The 20509-nt window shown below is 32.9% G+C and overlaps 1 protein-coding gene across 2 annotated transcripts; it reads left to right on the top strand.

Moving 5' to 3' along the window:
• Positions 1-8786: 8786 nt before the first annotated feature.
• On the top strand, positions 8787-18927 carry LOC143235175 (protein inscuteable homolog). Of its 2 annotated transcripts, none has more exons than XM_076473068.1 (11): positions 8787-11893; positions 12942-13129; positions 13246-13298; positions 13807-13918; positions 14346-14459; positions 14873-14998; positions 15541-15715; positions 16269-16447; positions 16696-16921; positions 17109-17182; positions 17887-18927. In XM_076473068.1, exons 1-11 carry the CDS (start codon positions 10489-10491, stop codon positions 18004-18006), a joined length of 2772 nt encoding a protein of 923 aa, XP_076329183.1. In that variant the 5' UTR covers positions 8787-10488; the 3' UTR covers positions 18007-18927. The 2 variants fall into 2 exon arrangements, with proteins under 2 accessions (XP_076329183.1, XP_076329182.1); XM_076473067.1 differs by having other exon boundaries at positions 13795-13918.
• The last annotated feature ends 1582 nt before the right edge of the window (positions 18928-20509 follow it).

The raw sequence follows: 20509 nt of genomic DNA, 5'->3' as shown, positions 1-20509 counted from the left end.
GTTTTGATTTTGTTGTTTTATCAACCAGTGATGTTATATTGCTTTAAAATGATAAAGTATTTAGCGAATATTACAAATTTGCAGTGTTTTTACGTGTTCTAAATGCTTACGTTCTTCCACACCACGTATAGTTAGAGCACGAATGTTCAGTTCATTGAAGTTTGTTTTTGTTACCATGACATTTTATGCTTTTTGACGGTACAAATGAAAATATTCTTTCTGTAACTCGTTGTCAAGAGAAGAAACATGTTAGTCATGTTTAGATCCTTATCAGAGTCAAACATCCAGCTTCTGATATGTTTTTCTTAATCGTTTGCTAGTACTCGTGTTTTCAGCTGTAATGAAGTATGTTTATGTAATTTGTATTAGTATAGAAGCAAAAAAGACCAAAATACTGCTTGACCAATGCCATTTAGATGGTTTTCCTCGTCTGTGTATAATTGGGTTGTGTTTGCGTGTGTGTGAAAATCATTTTGACAACTTAATAATTTAAGAATTTCTAAATTATTGGTATGAAATGTGGAGTGTACTTTTTAAGATTTAGGAGAATAAAACTCGCATACATTACCAACCACATAGAATTTGTTTCCCTGGAATTTCTAAACGTAAAGACAAAATAATGTTGTAATGTAATGATATTCTGTAAAAAACAAAACAAAATCTAGAACGAAGGTACACTTTAAGAGAAAGCCGAAATGTACTAGTACAAAGCCAACTTCAGATTAACGCCCATCAACCTTTTACTGGTGATGTCGTATCCGCCATCTTACCACACCTAATTAGCGCCACAACACACGACTTAGATTGTTTTGAATTTCGCGCAAAGCTACTCGAGGGCTATCTGCGCTAGCCGTCCCTAATTTTGCAGTGTAAGACTAGAGGGAAGGCAGCTAATCATCACCACCCACAGCCAACTCTTGAGCTACTCTTTTACCAACGAATAGTGGGATTGATCGTCACATTATAACGCTCCTATGGCTGAAAGGGCGAGCATGTTTGGTGCGACCGGGATTCGAACCCGCGACCCTCGGATTACGAGTCGAATGCCTTAACAAGCTTGGCCATGCCGGGCCTCACTGGTTAGATGGCGTGATTTTTTTAAAATCGGTCTGGAATGATCAGATGGTTACGGCGCTCGACTCGTAATCCGAAGGTCGCGGGTTCGAATCCCCGTCACACCAAACATGCTCGCCCTTTCAGCTAGGACGTTTTTTAAATGTAACGGCCAATCCCACTACTCGTTGGTAAAAGAGTAGCCCAAGAGTTGGCGGTGGGTGGCGATGACTAGCTGCCATCCCTATAGTCTTACACTGCTAAATTAGGGACGGCTAGCAGAGACAGCCCTCAAGTAGGTTTGCGCGAAATTCGAAACAAACAAAACGTTTAAAATCAAAACATCAGAAGAGGAAATTAAAATATTTTTCTACAGTTGAAAGGTGTTTATATTTTGTAATTGTATTACCTACTTCTCATATCTAAGGTATGGTTTTATAAATATATACCACGGAAAGATATGATATTAGTGTATGTAATTGAACTAACAAAAAACAATAGTGAAATATCTTTCAATGGAGTATATATTTATATACACACACACTCAAAAGTTGTTACCAGTTCTGTTAATGCTCAATAAAGAATTATTTGTATAAAATTCAATGTCTAATAGAAGATAATTATATAATCACGTTCAATTAAGTTAATTAACACTTTCGCAACGAGCTCGGTATAAAATACGCGAGTTCGTCGACGCATTTGTATACGTTAAGTATTTGCACTATAACTTTTGATACGACGTACATCTTTACGAAATTTGGTAGACTTTTAGTAAAAATTACAATTTTTTGTACACAAAAAATCAGGTTTTTAATAATACATTTATTTATTAAAATATCGAGACTCTTTTGTTACTTGTCTTAGTGATTTCATGTTATAATTCAAAAACTATTTTTCATTCCAAAAATCTTGTATATTTTTTGCATAATCTCTGAAACTTCCTAAGTACAACTGAAACGTTTGTTTTCAGTAAGATTTTATGTTTATTTTTACACCCTAACTATGTGAGATATGTCACTTGACCGACCTCGTAACTATCATAAACAAATTAGGAAATAAATATAAATTGTGTTTTTTTTCGTGCTGAAAGGCCCGGCATGGCCAAGCGTGTTAAGGCGTTCGACTCGTAATCTGATGGTCGCGGGTTCGAAACCTGGTCGAATCAAACATGCTCGCCCTTTCAGCCGTGAGGGCGTTATAATGTGACGGTCAATCCCACTATTCGTTGGTAAAAGAGTAGCCCAAGCGTGGGCGGTGGGTGGTGATGACTAGCTGCCTTCCCTATAGATAGCCCTCGAGTAGCTTTGCGCGAAATTATAAAACAATAAAATAAACTCGTGCTAAAATCACTGTATATTATAACATGAAAATACAAATGTTTTGTCTAAGTAACTTAAGTCTCATAACGCTATATATTTATTATATTGACCTTCCAGTCATGCCCAGCTTACATTATGTAACTTGCATTGACTTAGTGCATGTGCACTTGTGTTACGTATGCAATAATATAAAAATGACCTTTAGTCTTATCTGTCTTGTCTACGTTTTAGTTGACTAGTATTTTGTAATATACAGTTACATTTCAATTATTATACACTATATATGTATATAAATTATTACTATCTAGAGATACTTTTTTTCTTAAAATACAGTATAATAAACAAAGTAAAACAAATAATTATATCTTCTAGCTACGACCTGTGAACTCGGTTGCTGCTGGAGATAAGTCGCTAAGCCTTTTATAATTTCGCACGTGAAGGATATGAAACATTTTTTTTAGGTTATATATGAATATATACACACAGTTGAATAACAAAAAAAACAACATAACTGTACCATAGAATTCCATTACAATTTATTAAGCTTAATAGCTAAAATGTATTGAGGTTTTAAAGCACATGAAACTTCGATCAAACTGAAAACACAACCTACCTTCCTGAAATCTTGGTTCGAAAGAACGTGGTAATCTATTCTCAGATTAAAATGCCGAGAAAACCCCTTGGGGACATTCTAAGCTATCGATTGCTTATTCACATGCCATATATTGATGTGAGCGTATTTAAGGGACCGTTTCCGAGAATAGAAAGAGGGGAACTGGGCCACTGTGTTTGATTCAGTACATAAGCCATATTTCGGAAAAAAAAGAAGTATGAATTTCTTATTTTATATTTTAGCTTCTTAATATTAGTAATTTGAATTTCTAATTTGTATGAAACTGTAGATTTTGTATTTTAACAACCAATTTTAATCTTTGCTGCATTCAACATACCACTTAACTCACTAAAATCTATGTTTGGATGTGTTATTTTAATATTTGCCTTTAAGTTAAAAATATAACTCGTATATAATATTAAATTTGATTTCAAACTTATTGACATAAATTCATAAAATAGTAGTTTAATAAAATTTTGAATGCAAGTCGACGAACGCGATGACATGACTTTGGATTCCTGACTCATCGCGAAAAGGTCGATCGTCTTGCATAGCACAGTGGTATGTCTGCAGAATTATACCGCTAGACACCGAGTCTCGATACCCATGGTGGGTAGAGCACAGTTAGCATTTTGTGCTTAATGACAAACAACAACTACGTTTTACTTTATTAGCAAGACTAGCTGAGTTACCCGTAACCCGGACGGAAGTTATGTATATTCATGATTTAAGAAAGGTTATCTTAGGACACGAAAAGTTGTTTCCTTTATTATAATTTTTAAAAACAACCATAAAAACAGCAAAACACAAAATGGGAAACTGTAAGTTTACATTTATTTCCTCATGGACCCAACAAATCTTCATGCCGAATTTGGTGAAGATCCATCAACAGGGACGAAGTAGTGGTTAAAAAAAAGAAACTCGCAAAAACTCATAAAACCTGCAAAATGCAGAAATGAAAATTTGTGTGTATTTCCCCATGGACCTGATGAGCCTCCTTACCAATTTTAGTGAAGATCAATCAACACCCTGCTCAAGTATTTACATGGACATTCAACAGGAAATACTATTATATTTATATAGATGGCGCTAGTGCATTAGATCCGGTGTGACGTATTCATGACGTCTTTTCTGCATCCAGAGAAAGGATAAAAATAAAGATCTCTGTGACAAGAAACAGAAGCGAAACGAGAAAATCGTGTTCCATATTGCAGATCTTCCACTGATAATGTGGAATACCAATTTTTCCCTAGGTCTCGGAGGTGATTGAGGAAATGGGACCCACATTGAGGTGGGGATACCTCCCATACGGGTCTTGATCTCCATGCGTAGTCTCAGACGTTAAAGAAAGAAACATAAAATTCGTTGAGAGCAAGGTGTTTAAGCCCACACCTATATCGCCTTTTGCTACCTAGAGACAGTCGTGGGAATGTGATTGTTTTTGAAAGAAAGAAAAACCGAAATAGGGTCGTACAGTTTTGAAAAGGGAACCTTACCTCCTGTTGTTGCTATTGCAGCTCTATTATAGTAGTAAAATTTGAATTTAACAAGTTAGTAGTACGGTAGACAATTTTTAGTAGTATAAAAGTACAAAAAGAATAACTTCAAAATTCCACCAATTAAGTATGTTCGTAGAGTGCAAGTTGTAACTGCTAACTGAGACTACCTACAACTTGATGAAACTTTGTAGAACGGACGGCAACTGCCTGTTGTGAAAACACAAATGTAGTTGCTGTCCATTCTACAAAGTTTCATCATGAACACTCTGCCTAAACAATCTATCAAAGAACACCTACCACTTATTAGTGATTTTATTCTTTTGTGTTAATGATGTTCATACACGCATGAAAATAGTTCGAAGCTTTATAAAACGATCTTATTCAAAGTTGAAATTATTTTTCAGAAATTTAAAGCAAACTATTTTTTATTCTTATTTCTTCATATTTATATAATACAATTTTTATTTGGTGCAAAACAGTTGAAATGTATTTAATGTTTTTACATTAGATACATTAAGTATTAATTTTATGTAAATAATTCAATATTAATAATGAAATATTGTAACATATAACAAATTTAACATAATTTTGACAGTTGTGGAGCTATATTCTTCTGTTATAAATATCTAATTAAAAGAATGTATAAAAATACGGACAAAAAATGATTTAATGTGTGATTTATAGAAATGATGCAACACGACACACTAACATGTGTTTGATGATTGTCGCATATAAACAAAATAAAAACTTATAAATGGTGGAGGTTGAGATTTATACTAGTTCAAATAGTTTTGATGTATTTTTATACTAGTATAGTGTGTCTGTTTTCTTATTACTTACTTATCAATTTCACCTTTTACTACTATAATGAGGCTTAGTAACCAACGTAAGAAGGCAAATTTTCCTTACTTACCCCCCAATGAGAGGACCTTATTTTCGTTTTTCTTTCATTTTATGTTTCTTTGGAGGGCGGTGACTTTCCTAAAGCTACCCGTAGATAGTGAAATGTGATATGAATGTGGGGCATTGTGGGATTAAGAACCCACATTTTGCTCTCCTAACTTGCTATTTTTCTTACTTATTGTATGTTTATTCTTTCTTTAAGATGCGAGACTAGCGAACAGAATTTAAGACTTGTAGACAGTGTGTTCCCACCGCAATATGGACCCACTTTTCTCAGTCACCTTCAAAATTCAGGGCGCATCTTATATCCCACGTTATAGTCTCTGGTCTCTCCTATGATCTATTCATTTTAAACGGCTTTTTGGTTGCATATAACTTCTCTTGCTACTGGATACATTATAACTATTTTCATTCACTAGTATATTTAAGATGACCTCGCTAAAATGAGTCCGTCTACTACCTGGAATTGAAAGAAGTCTTACGAAGATAAAGTGGATATGACCAGTTTAATGTATAGAGGGCGAAAGAATAATTAAAGGAAAATTAACATAGAAATTGAAGAAAGATAACAGATAGTTTTAAATATCTTTTGTGTGATACGTGTTTAGACTTGTTGGTTTATGTAAAGTTATTTATGTCCTATGACCACCACGTTACTTACGTGATCTCTACAGAGTTAGAGATCACACTGTGGTGATTGCACCAACATAGCTTTTGGTAGAGTTGAATAAAATCGAGTGTGAAAGGTTATCTACTTAGAGGTGTGTTAAAGTATTCAAGTTTATAATGAAGAAAGTTATTTATATCCTATACTAGTCAAGCTAGTCGTGATTTATAGTGAGTCAACAACCACACCGTGGAAGACAACTAAATGAGTGGAGTTTATTATTGCAAAGTTCCATAGCTTGGCAGATTCTTTTAATTAAATTACTTGGTAAATGTAACGAAATTCTTAAATCTACGTAACAGTAACGAATTCATTTCTTTTATAACCTTTAAAACACGATGTGTCAATTTTGATAAAAGTTGAAGTTCATAAACAACGTCTGAACGCAAACTTCAAGACTAATATACGCCTGACAGAGACATAAATTTATTCACAGAATTTTCTTACCATTAAACTGATCAACACAACAGGCGCGATAACTCTCATTACAAACACTGAACCAACTTCACTAACATAATATTTATATCCATAGAGAATGCACCATCGACTCTGGATATTAGACGAAGCTTCCAGGTTATTGCATCATCACCGTTAGCAACTTCCTCTAACAAACAACTAAATTATATCGTTGAAAATACAGCTTAAAACATTGCATTAGTGTTAGATAAAATGATAATTTTTGAAAGTTGGAATGCTTAGATTTGCGTTAAATTATACAATATTAGGGCAGAGAAAGCCATACATATTCCATATCTACTGTGTAATTTTTGAAATCATTTTCAGTAAAATCATTATTGAAGATTGTATGAAAGGTGACAGTACTTTAGTTAAAGATAAACCGTGCTTATCACAAAAATTTAAACTATCGATTTTTGCCAAGATGTCTCTAGTACAATAACATATCGTCTGTATGTATGACTTTTTATTATAGACAGCGAAACAAATTTGAGTTGTTGTTGTTTGGGGGGTCTGCATCTTATTTGCTATGTTAACCGTACTACAGCGATTTTCCCTGGTAATTATACGCAAGTCTCTATTATCAGTTCAAAGGGCCACTTCACTACCAGCTCAAAACCAGTCGTTTGACATATATGGTGCTGCCACCTTTTATTTATGTTTTTTCAAGAAAGAATTTCCAGAAACGAATTTCTACAACTCCTGAACTTGTTGTTGGTGTTGTTTTGAATTAAGCACAAAGCTACTTAATGGGCTATCTATGCTCTGCCCACCACGGGTATCGAAACCCGGGTTTTGGCGTTGTAAGTCCGCAGGCATACCGCTGAGCCACTGGGGGGTACTTGGACTCCTATCTCTACCTAAGGTGAAATTTAAATTATTAAATATTTTTAATAAAACTAATTTTATTTGGCCCGGTATGGCTAAATGATTAGGGCGTTCTACTCATAATTTGAGGATAGCAAGTTCAAATTCTCGTCTCACCAAACATGATCGGCCATCCAGTTGTATGGGCATTATAAAGCTACGGTCAATACCGCTATTCATATGCAAAAACGGCTCGTTTGGGCTGAGAAAACACTTTACATAAAAGAGCGAACAACGTTTCGACCTTCTTCGGTCATCGTGAACCTGACGATGACCGACCGAAGCTCTTTATAAAGTGTTTTCAGCCCAAACGAGCCTTTTGCATATGCTCAACAAGTGGGTTTCTCGTCATCACTGAATACCGCTATTCTTTGGTAAAATGGGTGCTATTTGTTCACTGCGATGCTAGAGGTTCTGTCAGAGATACTAATCATTAAAGGTGGGAAGAACAGTAGTTGTGTAAATGGTAAATTGTGAAAAAGGCAAATAACACAACCTAGATATTCAACGTTTAAAAACCCGCTACCAGTGGTTGGTTCTTATACATAAAATTGTAACTGCATCCTAATATAATTTTCCTTATTATGAGACGGTATTTAACAAAACAGTTTTTTTAATTGTATGTTTCTGTTACTAATTCATAGTGTGGTTTTCGTAATAACTTTTGTTACGCATGTGTACACTTTTCAGCATTATGTTTCTAATGTTTCATATTTATACTACGTTTAGCTATTTGTACGTAACTTACAGTACCAAGTAGAAAGTACTATCAATGAAGGTTTAATTCGCAAATATTTTTTTTCTATAATAGAAACGTTTACACTAACATAAAGCTTTAATTTATCAAATTGACTATGACAAAATTCTGAATTAGTACTTTACTTTGTTTTTAATATCCTCAGAGCTGTCTCTAACTGAACAGCAAGTCCACAGTACCCACCGCCAACCGCGGCCTACTTTAATTTGACTGAGTGATGGAATTTGACCATTACATTTATTACGCACTCACAGACACAAAGTTATGCGAAGGCGATAGTTATTGGGTTTTTCTTTAATCCATGGGGACTCGAAGGTTAGAATCTGAGATATATGTTCCGAAACGCTAACTACTGCAAAATGTTTAGCCCCAGTTTTTAGATACTAACATTTAAAGATATACTATAAAAAAACACTATATTTATACAGTTTTATGATAGTTTCGTAGTCACGCTTTAAGTTCAATAAATAGTAAATAATATGTCTTGATAAAAATTCAATATTTCTTTCAATTGAATAATTGAGATATTATGACGTGATTTCTACCTTATTAACACACCTCATGTCTTTAAGGTACTTTCATTCGAATCAAAGTTGTGTTCGCATCACGTGTATGTATATGTTTTAAAATCTTAAGGTACACAACTCTGAACAGAATCTGTTACTTTATTAGAGAAAAATGTGATTTTTTTAAAGTTAAGTTCAACGTGAATGATATAGCTTTTTGAACTTGTCCAATGTTATTTTGGTTGTGTTTTTTTTTTTTTTCAAATGGTGTATAGAACTTTATACAGTTATACTGAACTGACAAACACACACAAACCTGAGAAAGATCGGTTGTATACTTTCCCTTATACTGAAGGAAAGAAAAAGTTAAATAATTCACCGCGCTAAAGGAAAAGCTTTTCTCATGCACTCGACTAACAACAAAAAAGAACCGGAAGTTTGTTCACAACGGACAGATAATTTCCTTGGACGTTCAAAGGAATATAAATCTCGTACGAACCCTGTGTTGGGTGTGTATAGGAAACGTACCCTGAGAAGGCTTCAACAGATACAGTCTTGTTGCTCTGAACCTTTTCCTTCAATGTTGACTGTTGCTTCTTGCGGACTTGTAAACGTAACGATCGTGTCGAACTACGACTGTTTGTAAGCTTGTTTGTAAGGCTGTTTGTAAGGCATGTCCCAGCTCACAGCTTCTATAGCCTGATTTTGTTTATTGTGAAAAAAATAGACTCGGCGGAATCTCATACACCGCTTTAAATGAACGATTATAACTAGCCATAAGATTCAGTAACCAAAGTATGAAGAACACAGTTGTTTAGTGACGATAGAGATAGAAAACTACCCAACAGATTTCATTTTTCAGACGTTAGTTCGTTGTATTTAATTATTGTGGATAAATATTACCAGCTAAATTACTTTCCAGGATAATTTTAATTTTTTACTATAATTTAGATCAATGTTTAAGTCTGTTTCTTAAAAACCCTGGTGCATGAAAATATCATGATTATATTTATTAGGTTGAGGAATAATTCGTGAGCGTTTTTAAATAATTTCATTCAAGCATTACATGCAAGACTATACAATACTTGAATGCATGAACACATTACACCCAAAACATTTATTATAATACTTTATTTCATGTAATACCTAGGTATATAGTATGCATTGTTTTAAACGAAATTGCAAGAAATTAAATGCGAAAAGCAGATGGTGTCGAAAATGCTCGATTTTGTCCACTTGACAGTCCATTTAATGAGCTGAAAATGAAAGAAAAAATTACAGACATATGAAAATCAAACACACCATCTATTAGAGCAAAAAATTATCTACCAAATGACATGAAATATTTTGCGAAAGCGTTTCATTTATGAATATATTTGTTTAACTTGAAAAAACGCTCACGAATTATTCCTCAATCCAATAATTATTGTATAGGCGTGACTTGATAGACAATAAAAAGATGGTCGCTTATTGGCTCCACTTTTGAACAGTGGATTCAAGAAGATTTTAAAATGCAGTGTAAAGTAAAAAATACGGCCACTTTGTCGAAAGCAAAACCGTCGACTTGGTTTAACCGGGATGGTGGATTGTTGAATGATTGACTTGACTTGAGTATATTCTTTATGACTCTTTAAGTCGTTTACGAGAACAAACCATATAGGACATTTCGCCATACCACGTGACATTGTCTGTTCAATCACAATGCTTCTATTCAGAGATTATTTTTTTTTTACGAGGCTGTAAACCGTGGGAGCTCCAAAAGTGAGCGGTTCCTGCGATCCGTTCTACATAGAAATAAGCTATACTGTCGTGAACTTGTCTCAGTTGTCTTCTAGTTCCAAGAACGACATGTTCCTCAAAACTCAGTTCCGGAGAGATTTTCCTATTCGGCGAACTTCAAATCAAAATCACTATAGGCCATTGAAGATGTATGATTCAATTCGAAAACACGAGCAAATAATTCAACAACGCAAAAATTCCGTCACTGCTGAATCCGCCACATTCAACAGCCATCAGTTCCAGTTTTATCCAGCTAGTTTCAGTCAACAACAGAATCATCATGACGAAACAAAAGTCCATAGAACCGGAAGCTTTATTGATAAACAATCTTCCAAGGCTCCGGCTAGATTTCAAAATAATAATCTCACTTTACCAAGTTCAGAAAATTGTACAGTTATCTGTACTGATTGTGGTGAGAACTTATCAGAATCTGTATTATGCAAATACGCTTCACCTCGCGGAACAACTCTCCAGCGCCGCGTGGAACCAACTGCAAGTACTAAAACCAGTATGGTAAAGAATCTACAGACAAATCTTTCAATCCATGGACAAAAAGTTGATGAATTTCTCAATATACGTTTCAATACCAGCACTCCAAAAACGAACGTCTTAACAAAGTGTATCGCTAAAAGTAGTACAATTGGAAACCCTACTGAAATTGTTTCGTCTTCACCTTTTGAAGAAGTTACCGTTAGAAATAAGGACGCGCTCAATTTGAAGGACCGTCAGAACTCACATTGTCACGAAATAGGTAAAGTTCCTAGAAGAAACGTTTTGCCAGATAGGATAAAAATAACATCTCCAGGTGGCAGCGCACATGATTATTCATATCCATGTTGCCAGTCCTTTACATCAAATTCTTCAAATGGTTCAAAAAACCGTGTGCACGATCAGTTTTCTCGAACCACGAACAGTAAGGATGTTACTAAGTTACAAGTTAATAGCAATAAAGAAATGTTATCTACTGAAACCAACTTCAGCAGAGGTTTAAACACTGACATTGATTGTTGTAGAGAACTTACAAACGCACATCCTCAACAAGATGGTGGTTTGAGTATTCCACAGACTAAAAACATATTTGTAAAACAATTTCAAGAACAGTTGATGGTTGATGAAACCCTAAAGGAGAATTATACCAACAAGGTCCTCAAGCGACAAAATGTTGAGGAAACAAAATATATATGTAAACCATTAGTCAAGCCCTCGGTGATAAAACATGAAGCAACAACAGAAGATAAAGATGTAAAAATCTTGAATAATGTACATTTGGGTAAAGATATATCGTGCCAATTTAGAAATTTACTGGTTCCCCCAAAGGACAGGTCACTTACACGTATAAAATCTTCTAGTGTTCAACGGTGGTTAAATGATATCCGATTACAAGCAGAAACGGAGTCTTTAAGTGCTTTACAAAGTAACTGCTTAGCCCGTAATCCTGATTTGCTGGGAACGTTAGTCGTCTCTAAATCGTTGAGTAAGTTACTAATTATTTTGTCTATTTCATTTACCGTAGTTGTCAGTTAATAGTTAGAATCATGTTAATATACTTGAAAATTTACATATTTATAATATTTCCTTTTATTGCTTTCCCAGCAAAGTACATATATCAATATCAATTATATATCTTTAGGTTCATTTTAGCGATGAATATTGAAGCGTCCAAGATGCTTCTAGTCCTATTATTTTATCTTATGTATTAAATTTGTTGATATTTAAATTATGGCCTGGCATACCCAGGTGGTTAAGGCTCTCGACTTGTAATCTAAGGGTCGCGGGTTCGAATTCCCATCACACCAAACATGCTCGCCCTTTCAGCCGTGTGGGCTTTATAATGTGACGGTCAATCCCACATTCATTAGTAAAAGAGTAGTCCAAGAATTGGCGGTGGGTGATGATGACTAGCTGCTTTCCCTCTAGTTACGTATTACACTGAAAAATTTGGGACGGCTAGCGCAGATAGCCCTCGTGTAGCTTTGCGTGAAATTAAAAACAACAACAACACACACATACATTTAAGCTGTGCAAAGGATTATCTATGTTCTGCTTACCACATTTATCAAACCCAGGTTTTTAGTACTGTTTGTCTGCTGTGCCACTGCGGGGTTTTATATATTAAAAATGTTATTTTCATAGTATAAAATTACTCAGTTTTGTAGAAATTTCCCGTAATTAACAAGGCGTAATATAGTAGTTAGCAGAGTCAAAATAAGAAACCGAAGGTTCGTGTCTCGTTGGTGTAAAGCTCACTCCACGCTTTTGAACCGGGGATGCTTTGCAACATTGACAATTAAATCCCATAATTCAGTCAGATACAAGTTGGTGCTGTTAATTAGTTGCCTTTTTTTCAGTTTATTAGTTTGAAATTCAGGACAGCTATGGGCGAAAATTCTAAGCAAACAAAGAACAGTATGGCCAAAATGATAAGCATAATCTGCATTGTTTACAAATAAAATGGAATAAAAGTGATTTTAGAATAACACTTTAAGTTTATACCAAAGGTAAATATTTTCTTCTTGATATAGACGCCATAGCCACTCTGCAAGATAGGATCGAAGATATCATGACAGACTTTACTCATGCCCTTAAGAATATCAACAAGGGTCAGTGGGAGAAATTCAGATCCAATGCCATCCAGATGTGTAGTGACGTCCGTATTTTAGTTGAAAATAGCGAAAATTACACCCTAAGTGTGGAAACTGACGTTGTTAAGGTGTGTATGTTAACTTTGCTCCATCAACATACATTTATTGTATTACCAACACAGTAAATTTGGAAAGCAAAACACAGTTTTCCTTATATTAAAGCGTATCGATTTTGTGTTTTTAGATTCAGAATCAACTTTGGAAGGCTTGTGGCCAATTGGAAGCACATTGCGAAACGTAAGTTAATATTTTCTTATTATTCCATAACAGATATACATTGTTGTTTTCTTTTATTTTTCAGAAGATTTCTTCATGTGTTTGTTACTTTAAAAAGTAATTTTCAAGGTATTACTTAAACTCGTCTAACACAAGGAAAAAAATGGACGTATAAAAATAATAATAAATTGATGGGTTCAATTTTACATTTTTATAAATAGAATTACGACTTATTTATTTATTTAACTGATATGCAAAGGGAAAATAAATCCGCATAAGTATTTCCTTTTTTTTCTATATAAATCGAATTGGCGTATAAAAGGTTATTTTATATGCTGGGTAAGTGGCCACTAGTGACCAAACGTATTTCTTAATATACTAAATTTAATTCAAATCAACCTGTAAAACATTAAAATTAATCATGTCAGGTAGCGAATGCCATTATCATGGTGAAAGACCATTCCTAACCCTAACAACGTACATTGTGAGAATGCTAATGTTTGATTTTAAATTGCAGTTTTCTTCACAGAGACTTTGAAAATGAAAAGAGAAATCTTACAGAAGAAATCTTGAAATGTCTGAAGAAGACACGAGAATATTTTGAACGATTCACAGACTTGCTTTACCTGAAAGAATTAAAGGTAAAATGACTGTCTTTAGATGTCGATACCATCAAATATAATTATAAAATGTATATATTTTGACTGAGATGCTATGTTCACATGTACATACACTTTTAAGTTTCAGATTTATTTCACTTGTTTTGACGAAGAATTAAAATTTATTTGTTCAGTGCAAAATAAGAAAATCTCAAATATATGGTTGCATTGCTCCTAATTTGATAAAGGGAGCTGTGTCATGAATAATGTTCAAAGATTCCAATATTTTGAATAAATTTACGAGCTACATTCCATATTTGAGATAACGTTAAAAAAAAACTAGTAATATTATTTCTTATTTTAGGAATATTGTCTAAAATAATTGTGCCAAAATATTGAACCAAATACTCAGTCTTAAAATTTGCTTCTCAGTTAACTAGAAAGTTAAAGTGAATATTCCATGTTTCAGATCGTCGTAGAGGGCGTCGAAGAAAGCAGAAACAATTTTTGTGTCAAGAAAACAATTGCAACATTTATCAGTTTGAGTCTGATTGGAGAACGTATGTGTGAGAACATAGTAAAAGTGAGTTTACCATCGTTGGTAGCATTTATTCCTTTGAAGTTTTTTTGTTTTTTTTACTTCTTGTAAGCGGTCCTAATTATAATATCATGTTAACTTCTATAGAAGAACAAATCTTGAGATGAACAATTTTTAGAGTTAAAATATAAATTGCTTCATTATTGTACTGTTGCATACTACATACTTTAGAGATACTTCTAATGGTAGTAATAACCTGTTGTGACAGTGACCTAGCACAACCTATGAGTTTCTGCAAGGTCCATCATATACTGCAAAACCTGCTTCAATAATTGTTGTTGCTGTATTGATTACTCTTTCTGAACCTTATACTGAGATTAAACAGAAAATTGTGTTAAGTACCACACACACACACACCTTTGTTTCTTTCTAAAGTAATAAATGTAATTAATTTTCAGGTTGGTGGAGTTAGAACTTTAGTTGCATTGTGTGCAGAGCGAAATTGGCGCCACCTTCATATAGCCATTCTTCGTGTGTTGACTATCTTGTGCTGTATTCCTTCTGCAGTTCAACAGATGGAAGAGGTGGTGTATACTTTCATTGGATTAATGACATAATTACTGACATAGAATTACAGTTATAGTGTATATTACATACCAAGAAATTTAAAATATTAAGTTTTCAGTGAAAATGAATGATACAAATTAGCTTTTTTTTTTTTTTTTCGTAGGAAAGATCAGTTCTGCTAGTATTTGGGGATACTACAATTACTACCGTTACTACTACATGTATTAATTTTCACATGTAAACAGGGCCGTCGAAAGCCGACTTGTGCTCCTGGGTATTTAAAGGACGCAGGTCCTAGACAAACATTTTTTGAGTCCCATTTTACAGATTTCATGGTGCAGGACTCTTTTGATTAATTTTTGACAGACCCCGGTAGAGTGCACCTAAAATCTAAATCCCTTTCGCCGGTCCTGAATGTAAAAACAAAATATATTGCACTAAACTATCCTTACATAACAATAATAATAATGAAACAACAATGAAATCCGTGTTTGTAAATAACTGTTTCAAATACAATGTCTAGAAATTATCCAAATATTTTGAATAAAACACTTTTTAGGCCAAAGGAATTAAAATTATTACCAACATCCTTTGTGACAACTTTTTAAGCCTTGAACTACGAGGTGAGGTGGCTGGATTAATAACTCAAATAACTTCTCCCTTGATGGTCAGCAGTATTTCAAACCTATCTGAGTTTATTAAAAATATGGAGAAACTTGTACACTCTTTAACAGGTAAGCTGCAAATAACGTTTTCCTATTATTGTGGATAAATATTCAAATGTTTTAATTTGTGTATTTAGTACATTCTTACTGTTGTCTTAAGCTGTTGTTGTAATATTTTTATTTAAGTTTTTGTTAGGTAGATAGCGTATGAAGCAATGATTTATAATTTTTGCACAGTAAATAAAAGTTGTACGATATAAATATGAGAATCATCGAGTGAATGACGCGAGTTTGACAACTAGGGTTAGTGCATCTGTGATTAAAATTATGCAAGCTTTTGCAGATGTTAATTGTTACTTATTTACCTACGTTACCTGAATCGTTTTATTTGAAGTTAGGCCTGCAACTAAACATGACCTTGTAAGTATAACAAACGTTATTCACTTATTGAAGAAATAAATTAATCTTATTATTGTTTGCTGTTTGCATTAATTTATGCCAAGTAATTCAGAAGAACTCGTTCAATAATATAACACGTTATGTTAAATGCCCTGAAATAAGTTGTATGTATTTCAAAACTAATGGGAAAATAATGATTAATTTATGACTTTTCTTTATATAGAATTAGCTTCGAGGGCAACTAACAAAGAAATCATTCTACTGGCTACTGCAGCTCTTGCTAATTTATCATTACTTCATACTTCAGTGTGTACTGTATTGAGAAAATACAAATCTTTAAAAGTCCTCGTTTCAGCCTGTTACCATAGTGATGTGCATAACTCGGTTTTTATTAAAGATCAGGTAAGAAAATCTAATACATTAATGTTGAAAATTATTATATCATTTAGAACGTATATTTTCACATTTCAGTGTTGAGGAAATGTAATTTTTACAAAAAAAAATTAAACGCTGCATACGTTTTTAAAGTATTATCAACAATGTTTATAACACACACACACACACACAAGAGAATTATTGTTTAATATTTTGATCACTGAAATGTTCATCAACAAATTTATTCTTCATTAAAACTAATATTATTTCATCAGGTAGCAACAATAATGGCCACCATGGCGGTATCCTGTGACTGCCAGCAGGAGATTATCACCAGTGGAGGTATAGAATTACTCATGAATTTCCTTGAAATGCAACCATCCAAATTCCATAGTGAGGCTGAGCTAGTAGCGTGTGAGAGAGTGAAACAGAAGGCTGACATTGCCCTCTCCCAACTTTGCATGGATTTAAAGACTACTGCTAAAACTGCACAGATCCAAGGTAGTACATTACCCTATCTCCGTACATGTGTTGACTAATAAAGTCTAGGATGAGCTGCATTTTTGTTTTCTTACTATTTAAAAGTGATCACATTTTTTATAACAAATCCCATTGACAGGAGTGTTAGTATTACCACAAGTTAATTTAACAACACTAAACAAAATGTTTTTTTTTAAATTAATAATAGGAGTGCAACTATTCCTTTCATCATGCAAAAAGGAGGAGGTGAATGGTGATTATTCTACTTTAGTTAATTGTGAGGTAAGTGTAGTAATTTTCAGTTTTAATTACTAACTTTTACAAGCAGTATTTTCAAATTTAGCCCTCCATAATCACAGCAAATTAAATCAAATATAGACAGTTTGTTTACACACTTCTATCAATGTACGGACTTCAAAAATAGAAAATATTCAAAAATGATTAAAATTACTTTTAAAACCTAGCTGTATTTATATAATATTACATACAGAATGATTTTTTGTGTTCCTTAAATTTCAATCAAAATATTTTAACTTTTCAATTATGAATTGAAACTTGATAAAAAATATCAGAGAACAGTCTATATTTCTAACAATTGTATAACATTATAAGTTTGTTTAACAGTTTATGACCCTTGTTAATGTTTAAAACAAAATGTGTGGACTTGTTTTTAACTGACAAATTCCATTTAAGAAAAAACATTACTATATATTAATAAAGGAATAATGACCAACAAATTTCTCCATGCTAGTATTATTTTATTATGAAAAGTGGGAAACTTTAAAAATGCACTTACTTGGAATCCCACAAGTTTTTTTAAGAATAACTTTGCCAGGAATCTTGTATAAGGGTGTGCTTCTTAAATATTTTAACAGTGTGGTAATTATACAAATTACAACACTGAAATATACATTTTTTCTATGAATTATCTACTACATTAAATAAAATACTTTAGTAGAAATAACTTTAAATATTTATTGTTGCAGGAAACTCTGAAACAAATTGGAACAGTTTGTGATACGAAAGTTTCGGGCAAATTAGTAACACCAGTAAAAGAAATCTTTGAACATACAAGATATTCTTCCAAGCAATCATTTTTTATTTAAATCACATAATGTCAATGCCATTAAATTTTGTATGCAGTTGAATCTTAAGAGTTTATTTTAATGTCATGTGTACTGAAGTTATTAACAGCAGCTGCAAGCACTGACAGGTGTACTGAAGTTAACAGCACTGACAGGTGTACTCTAGCTCAAAGTTAATTATATTTTGTACTTGTGGTGAAAAGCATTAACATAAACATTTAACTAATTCATTAATTTAATGTGTTTGAGTGTTTCAACACTTAGGAATTCTTCTACAGAAAATAACTGTTATAAAAACTTGTACAGATAAATTTTACACTTACATATATTGGAATGTTTTACAAGTTTTGAAGTGAGTTCCATGTTTACTACTTCATTTATTGTAACTTACAGTCACGAGGAAGTGATCATCTACCATGTACTTTAAATCATATAAACATTAAACTACAACTTACTTTATACAGTACTGACATGCAATGTTTCTATCAGTATGTAAAGTACATTTACATATAAACCACAGTTACTGGTTTAGTTAGACTGATATAGAAAAGGAGTCTAGTGAAGGTTTAAAGAAGACAAATGGAAATAAAAGTTTTAACAATTCATACAGGAAATCTGTATTTAACCTAAAGTATGTATGTGTGTACAGTTTGTTTACAGTATTTTAAACTTTTATACAGAATTACATTAGAAAACAAATGGTAAAAATGCTGTTATTGTACACACTACAATATTTATTTCTAATTTTCTGAATAAACAATTCATACCATGATTATAATGAGTTTATTACCAACTCTGAAATTATTTATATGGTTAGGCCTATAATCCACAGATGTAGAAGTATATCTTATTTGTACAGTAGAAAATAGATAAATTAGACACTTGTAACAATAGTTATTCTATGACGTTTTTATTTCAACAAATAAAAACTTTGGGATACCTACCTCTTTACTTGTGTGGTACTTCCTTTTTTTTACGTGGTAATATTAAATTTAAATTAATCATCACATGAACTGGTCATGCATACGTTTTCTTTCTGAAGTTTTGTTCCATAAATCGTGTTCAACAATTAAGGCTAGATAATACTTAACAAAAAAGTGGAGAAAGTTAGTATGAAACACAAAATAAATACATAACTGTATGAACAGTGAATATTGAGATATTACTGTTTAGTATATGATAGATGTTAAATTACGAATTTCTAACCATACGTGCTTTCTGTGAACATTGTGCTGTGTATAATTTAAATATTTAGTTGTATAAACCTCAGAATAGTTACTGAAGATGTATCAGTTTCAAACTACTACCATTATTAAACATTGCAAACACAGCTTTAATTTTCCATCTTGCACACAACTGTAGAAATAATCTTAAAGGCTCAAATGTATATATTGTTTTGTATTACAGTTTCAAACAGCCTAGAATTTAATTAACTCATAATTGAGATTTAGAAGTTACATAAATATCTGTGTATCCAATTTATGACATTTGCCTACAATACCGATACACAGTTTTCATTTTTGATGCAAATATATTTTGATATACAAACAATATAATTTACAATGTCGGTTATTACAAATAATGATTTATGTACAAAGGTTTTACAGACAAACAATATTGAGTCTTTCTATTCTGTAACTTTCTTACCGTCTTAACAAGGGTTCACAATGGGCAAGTTAATTTCGAGTTCTTCGCTTATTACGCGTGAAGTTATGGGTCTTTGAAGTTGTATAACATATTCGTAAAAATACCAATGTCCAGAGTGGATCCACTGAAGTTAAATGGTTTCTAATGTTCGAAATTCTATAAATGCTCCTAGTCAAATATCTGATGTTTTCAATTAATAAGCGTTAATCACAGTTATAGCTTCCGAGGTTCACAGTACACCAACTATAGCAAACCGATAATATATAGATTAGATACTCTCTTGGAGTGTTGTGTTGGTTAAATTTATAGGCATGAGGAGGGTTTCTAAAAATTTCAGCCTGCATAGCAATACTGAGGATACAGTTGTTTACGTACACACACACACATTGATTCTTATGCAGGAGAATATTCTATAATTATTTTAGTGCTTAACAGGGAATTTCACATTACAAGTCACATACATTCCTAAATATAAATTCAACTTAAATATTAAAATAGATATAATAGTACATATGTCAATATATATATATATATATATATACATATCAATGTATGGGTTTAAGAACTAGGATTCGTGGGTTAGAAGATTCTCTTCATCAGTATCTTCATGAAGATTGTTTACAAAATTGCTTCAATTGTTACAACTAGAACGTAATTTGTTTTAGATAGAAACGTATCTTTAAGTCTTATTTGATGGTGTGTGCCCATCTCAAGAATGGCAACTCTATTTCAATAGGATACCAGTGTGCCTTGTTATGGCAGAAATGGCTAGGAATAGGAGTTCTGAACAATAATTGGTTAATGTATTTTCCATAAACATTAAGAAATTCCGTCCAGACAGGTGCTCATGGGATCAAAAAAGATCATGCTCTCAGGA

The sequence above is a fragment of the Tachypleus tridentatus genome, chromosome 12, assembly GCF_004210375.1.
Source record: "Tachypleus tridentatus isolate NWPU-2018 chromosome 12, ASM421037v1, whole genome shotgun sequence".
Classification (NCBI taxonomy): domain Eukaryota; kingdom Metazoa; phylum Arthropoda; class Merostomata; order Xiphosura; family Limulidae; genus Tachypleus; species Tachypleus tridentatus.
This window is presented reverse-complemented; position numbering and strand designations above follow the sequence as displayed.

Bases quoted from the DNA above. Each gene is read 5' to 3' on its own strand.
- LOC143235175 (XM_076473067.1), top strand. From the start codon at position 10,489: ATGTTCCTCAAAACTCAGTTCCGGAGAGATTTTCCTATTCGGCGAACT. The intron at 13,299-13,794 runs GTAAGTTAATAT...TTTAAATTGCAG, and splicing joins TTGGAAGCACATTGCGAAAC to TTTTCTTCACAGAGACTTTG. The intron at 15,716-16,268 runs GTAAGCTGCAAA...TTCTTTATATAG, and splicing joins ACTTGTACACTCTTTAACAG to AATTAGCTTCGAGGGCAACT.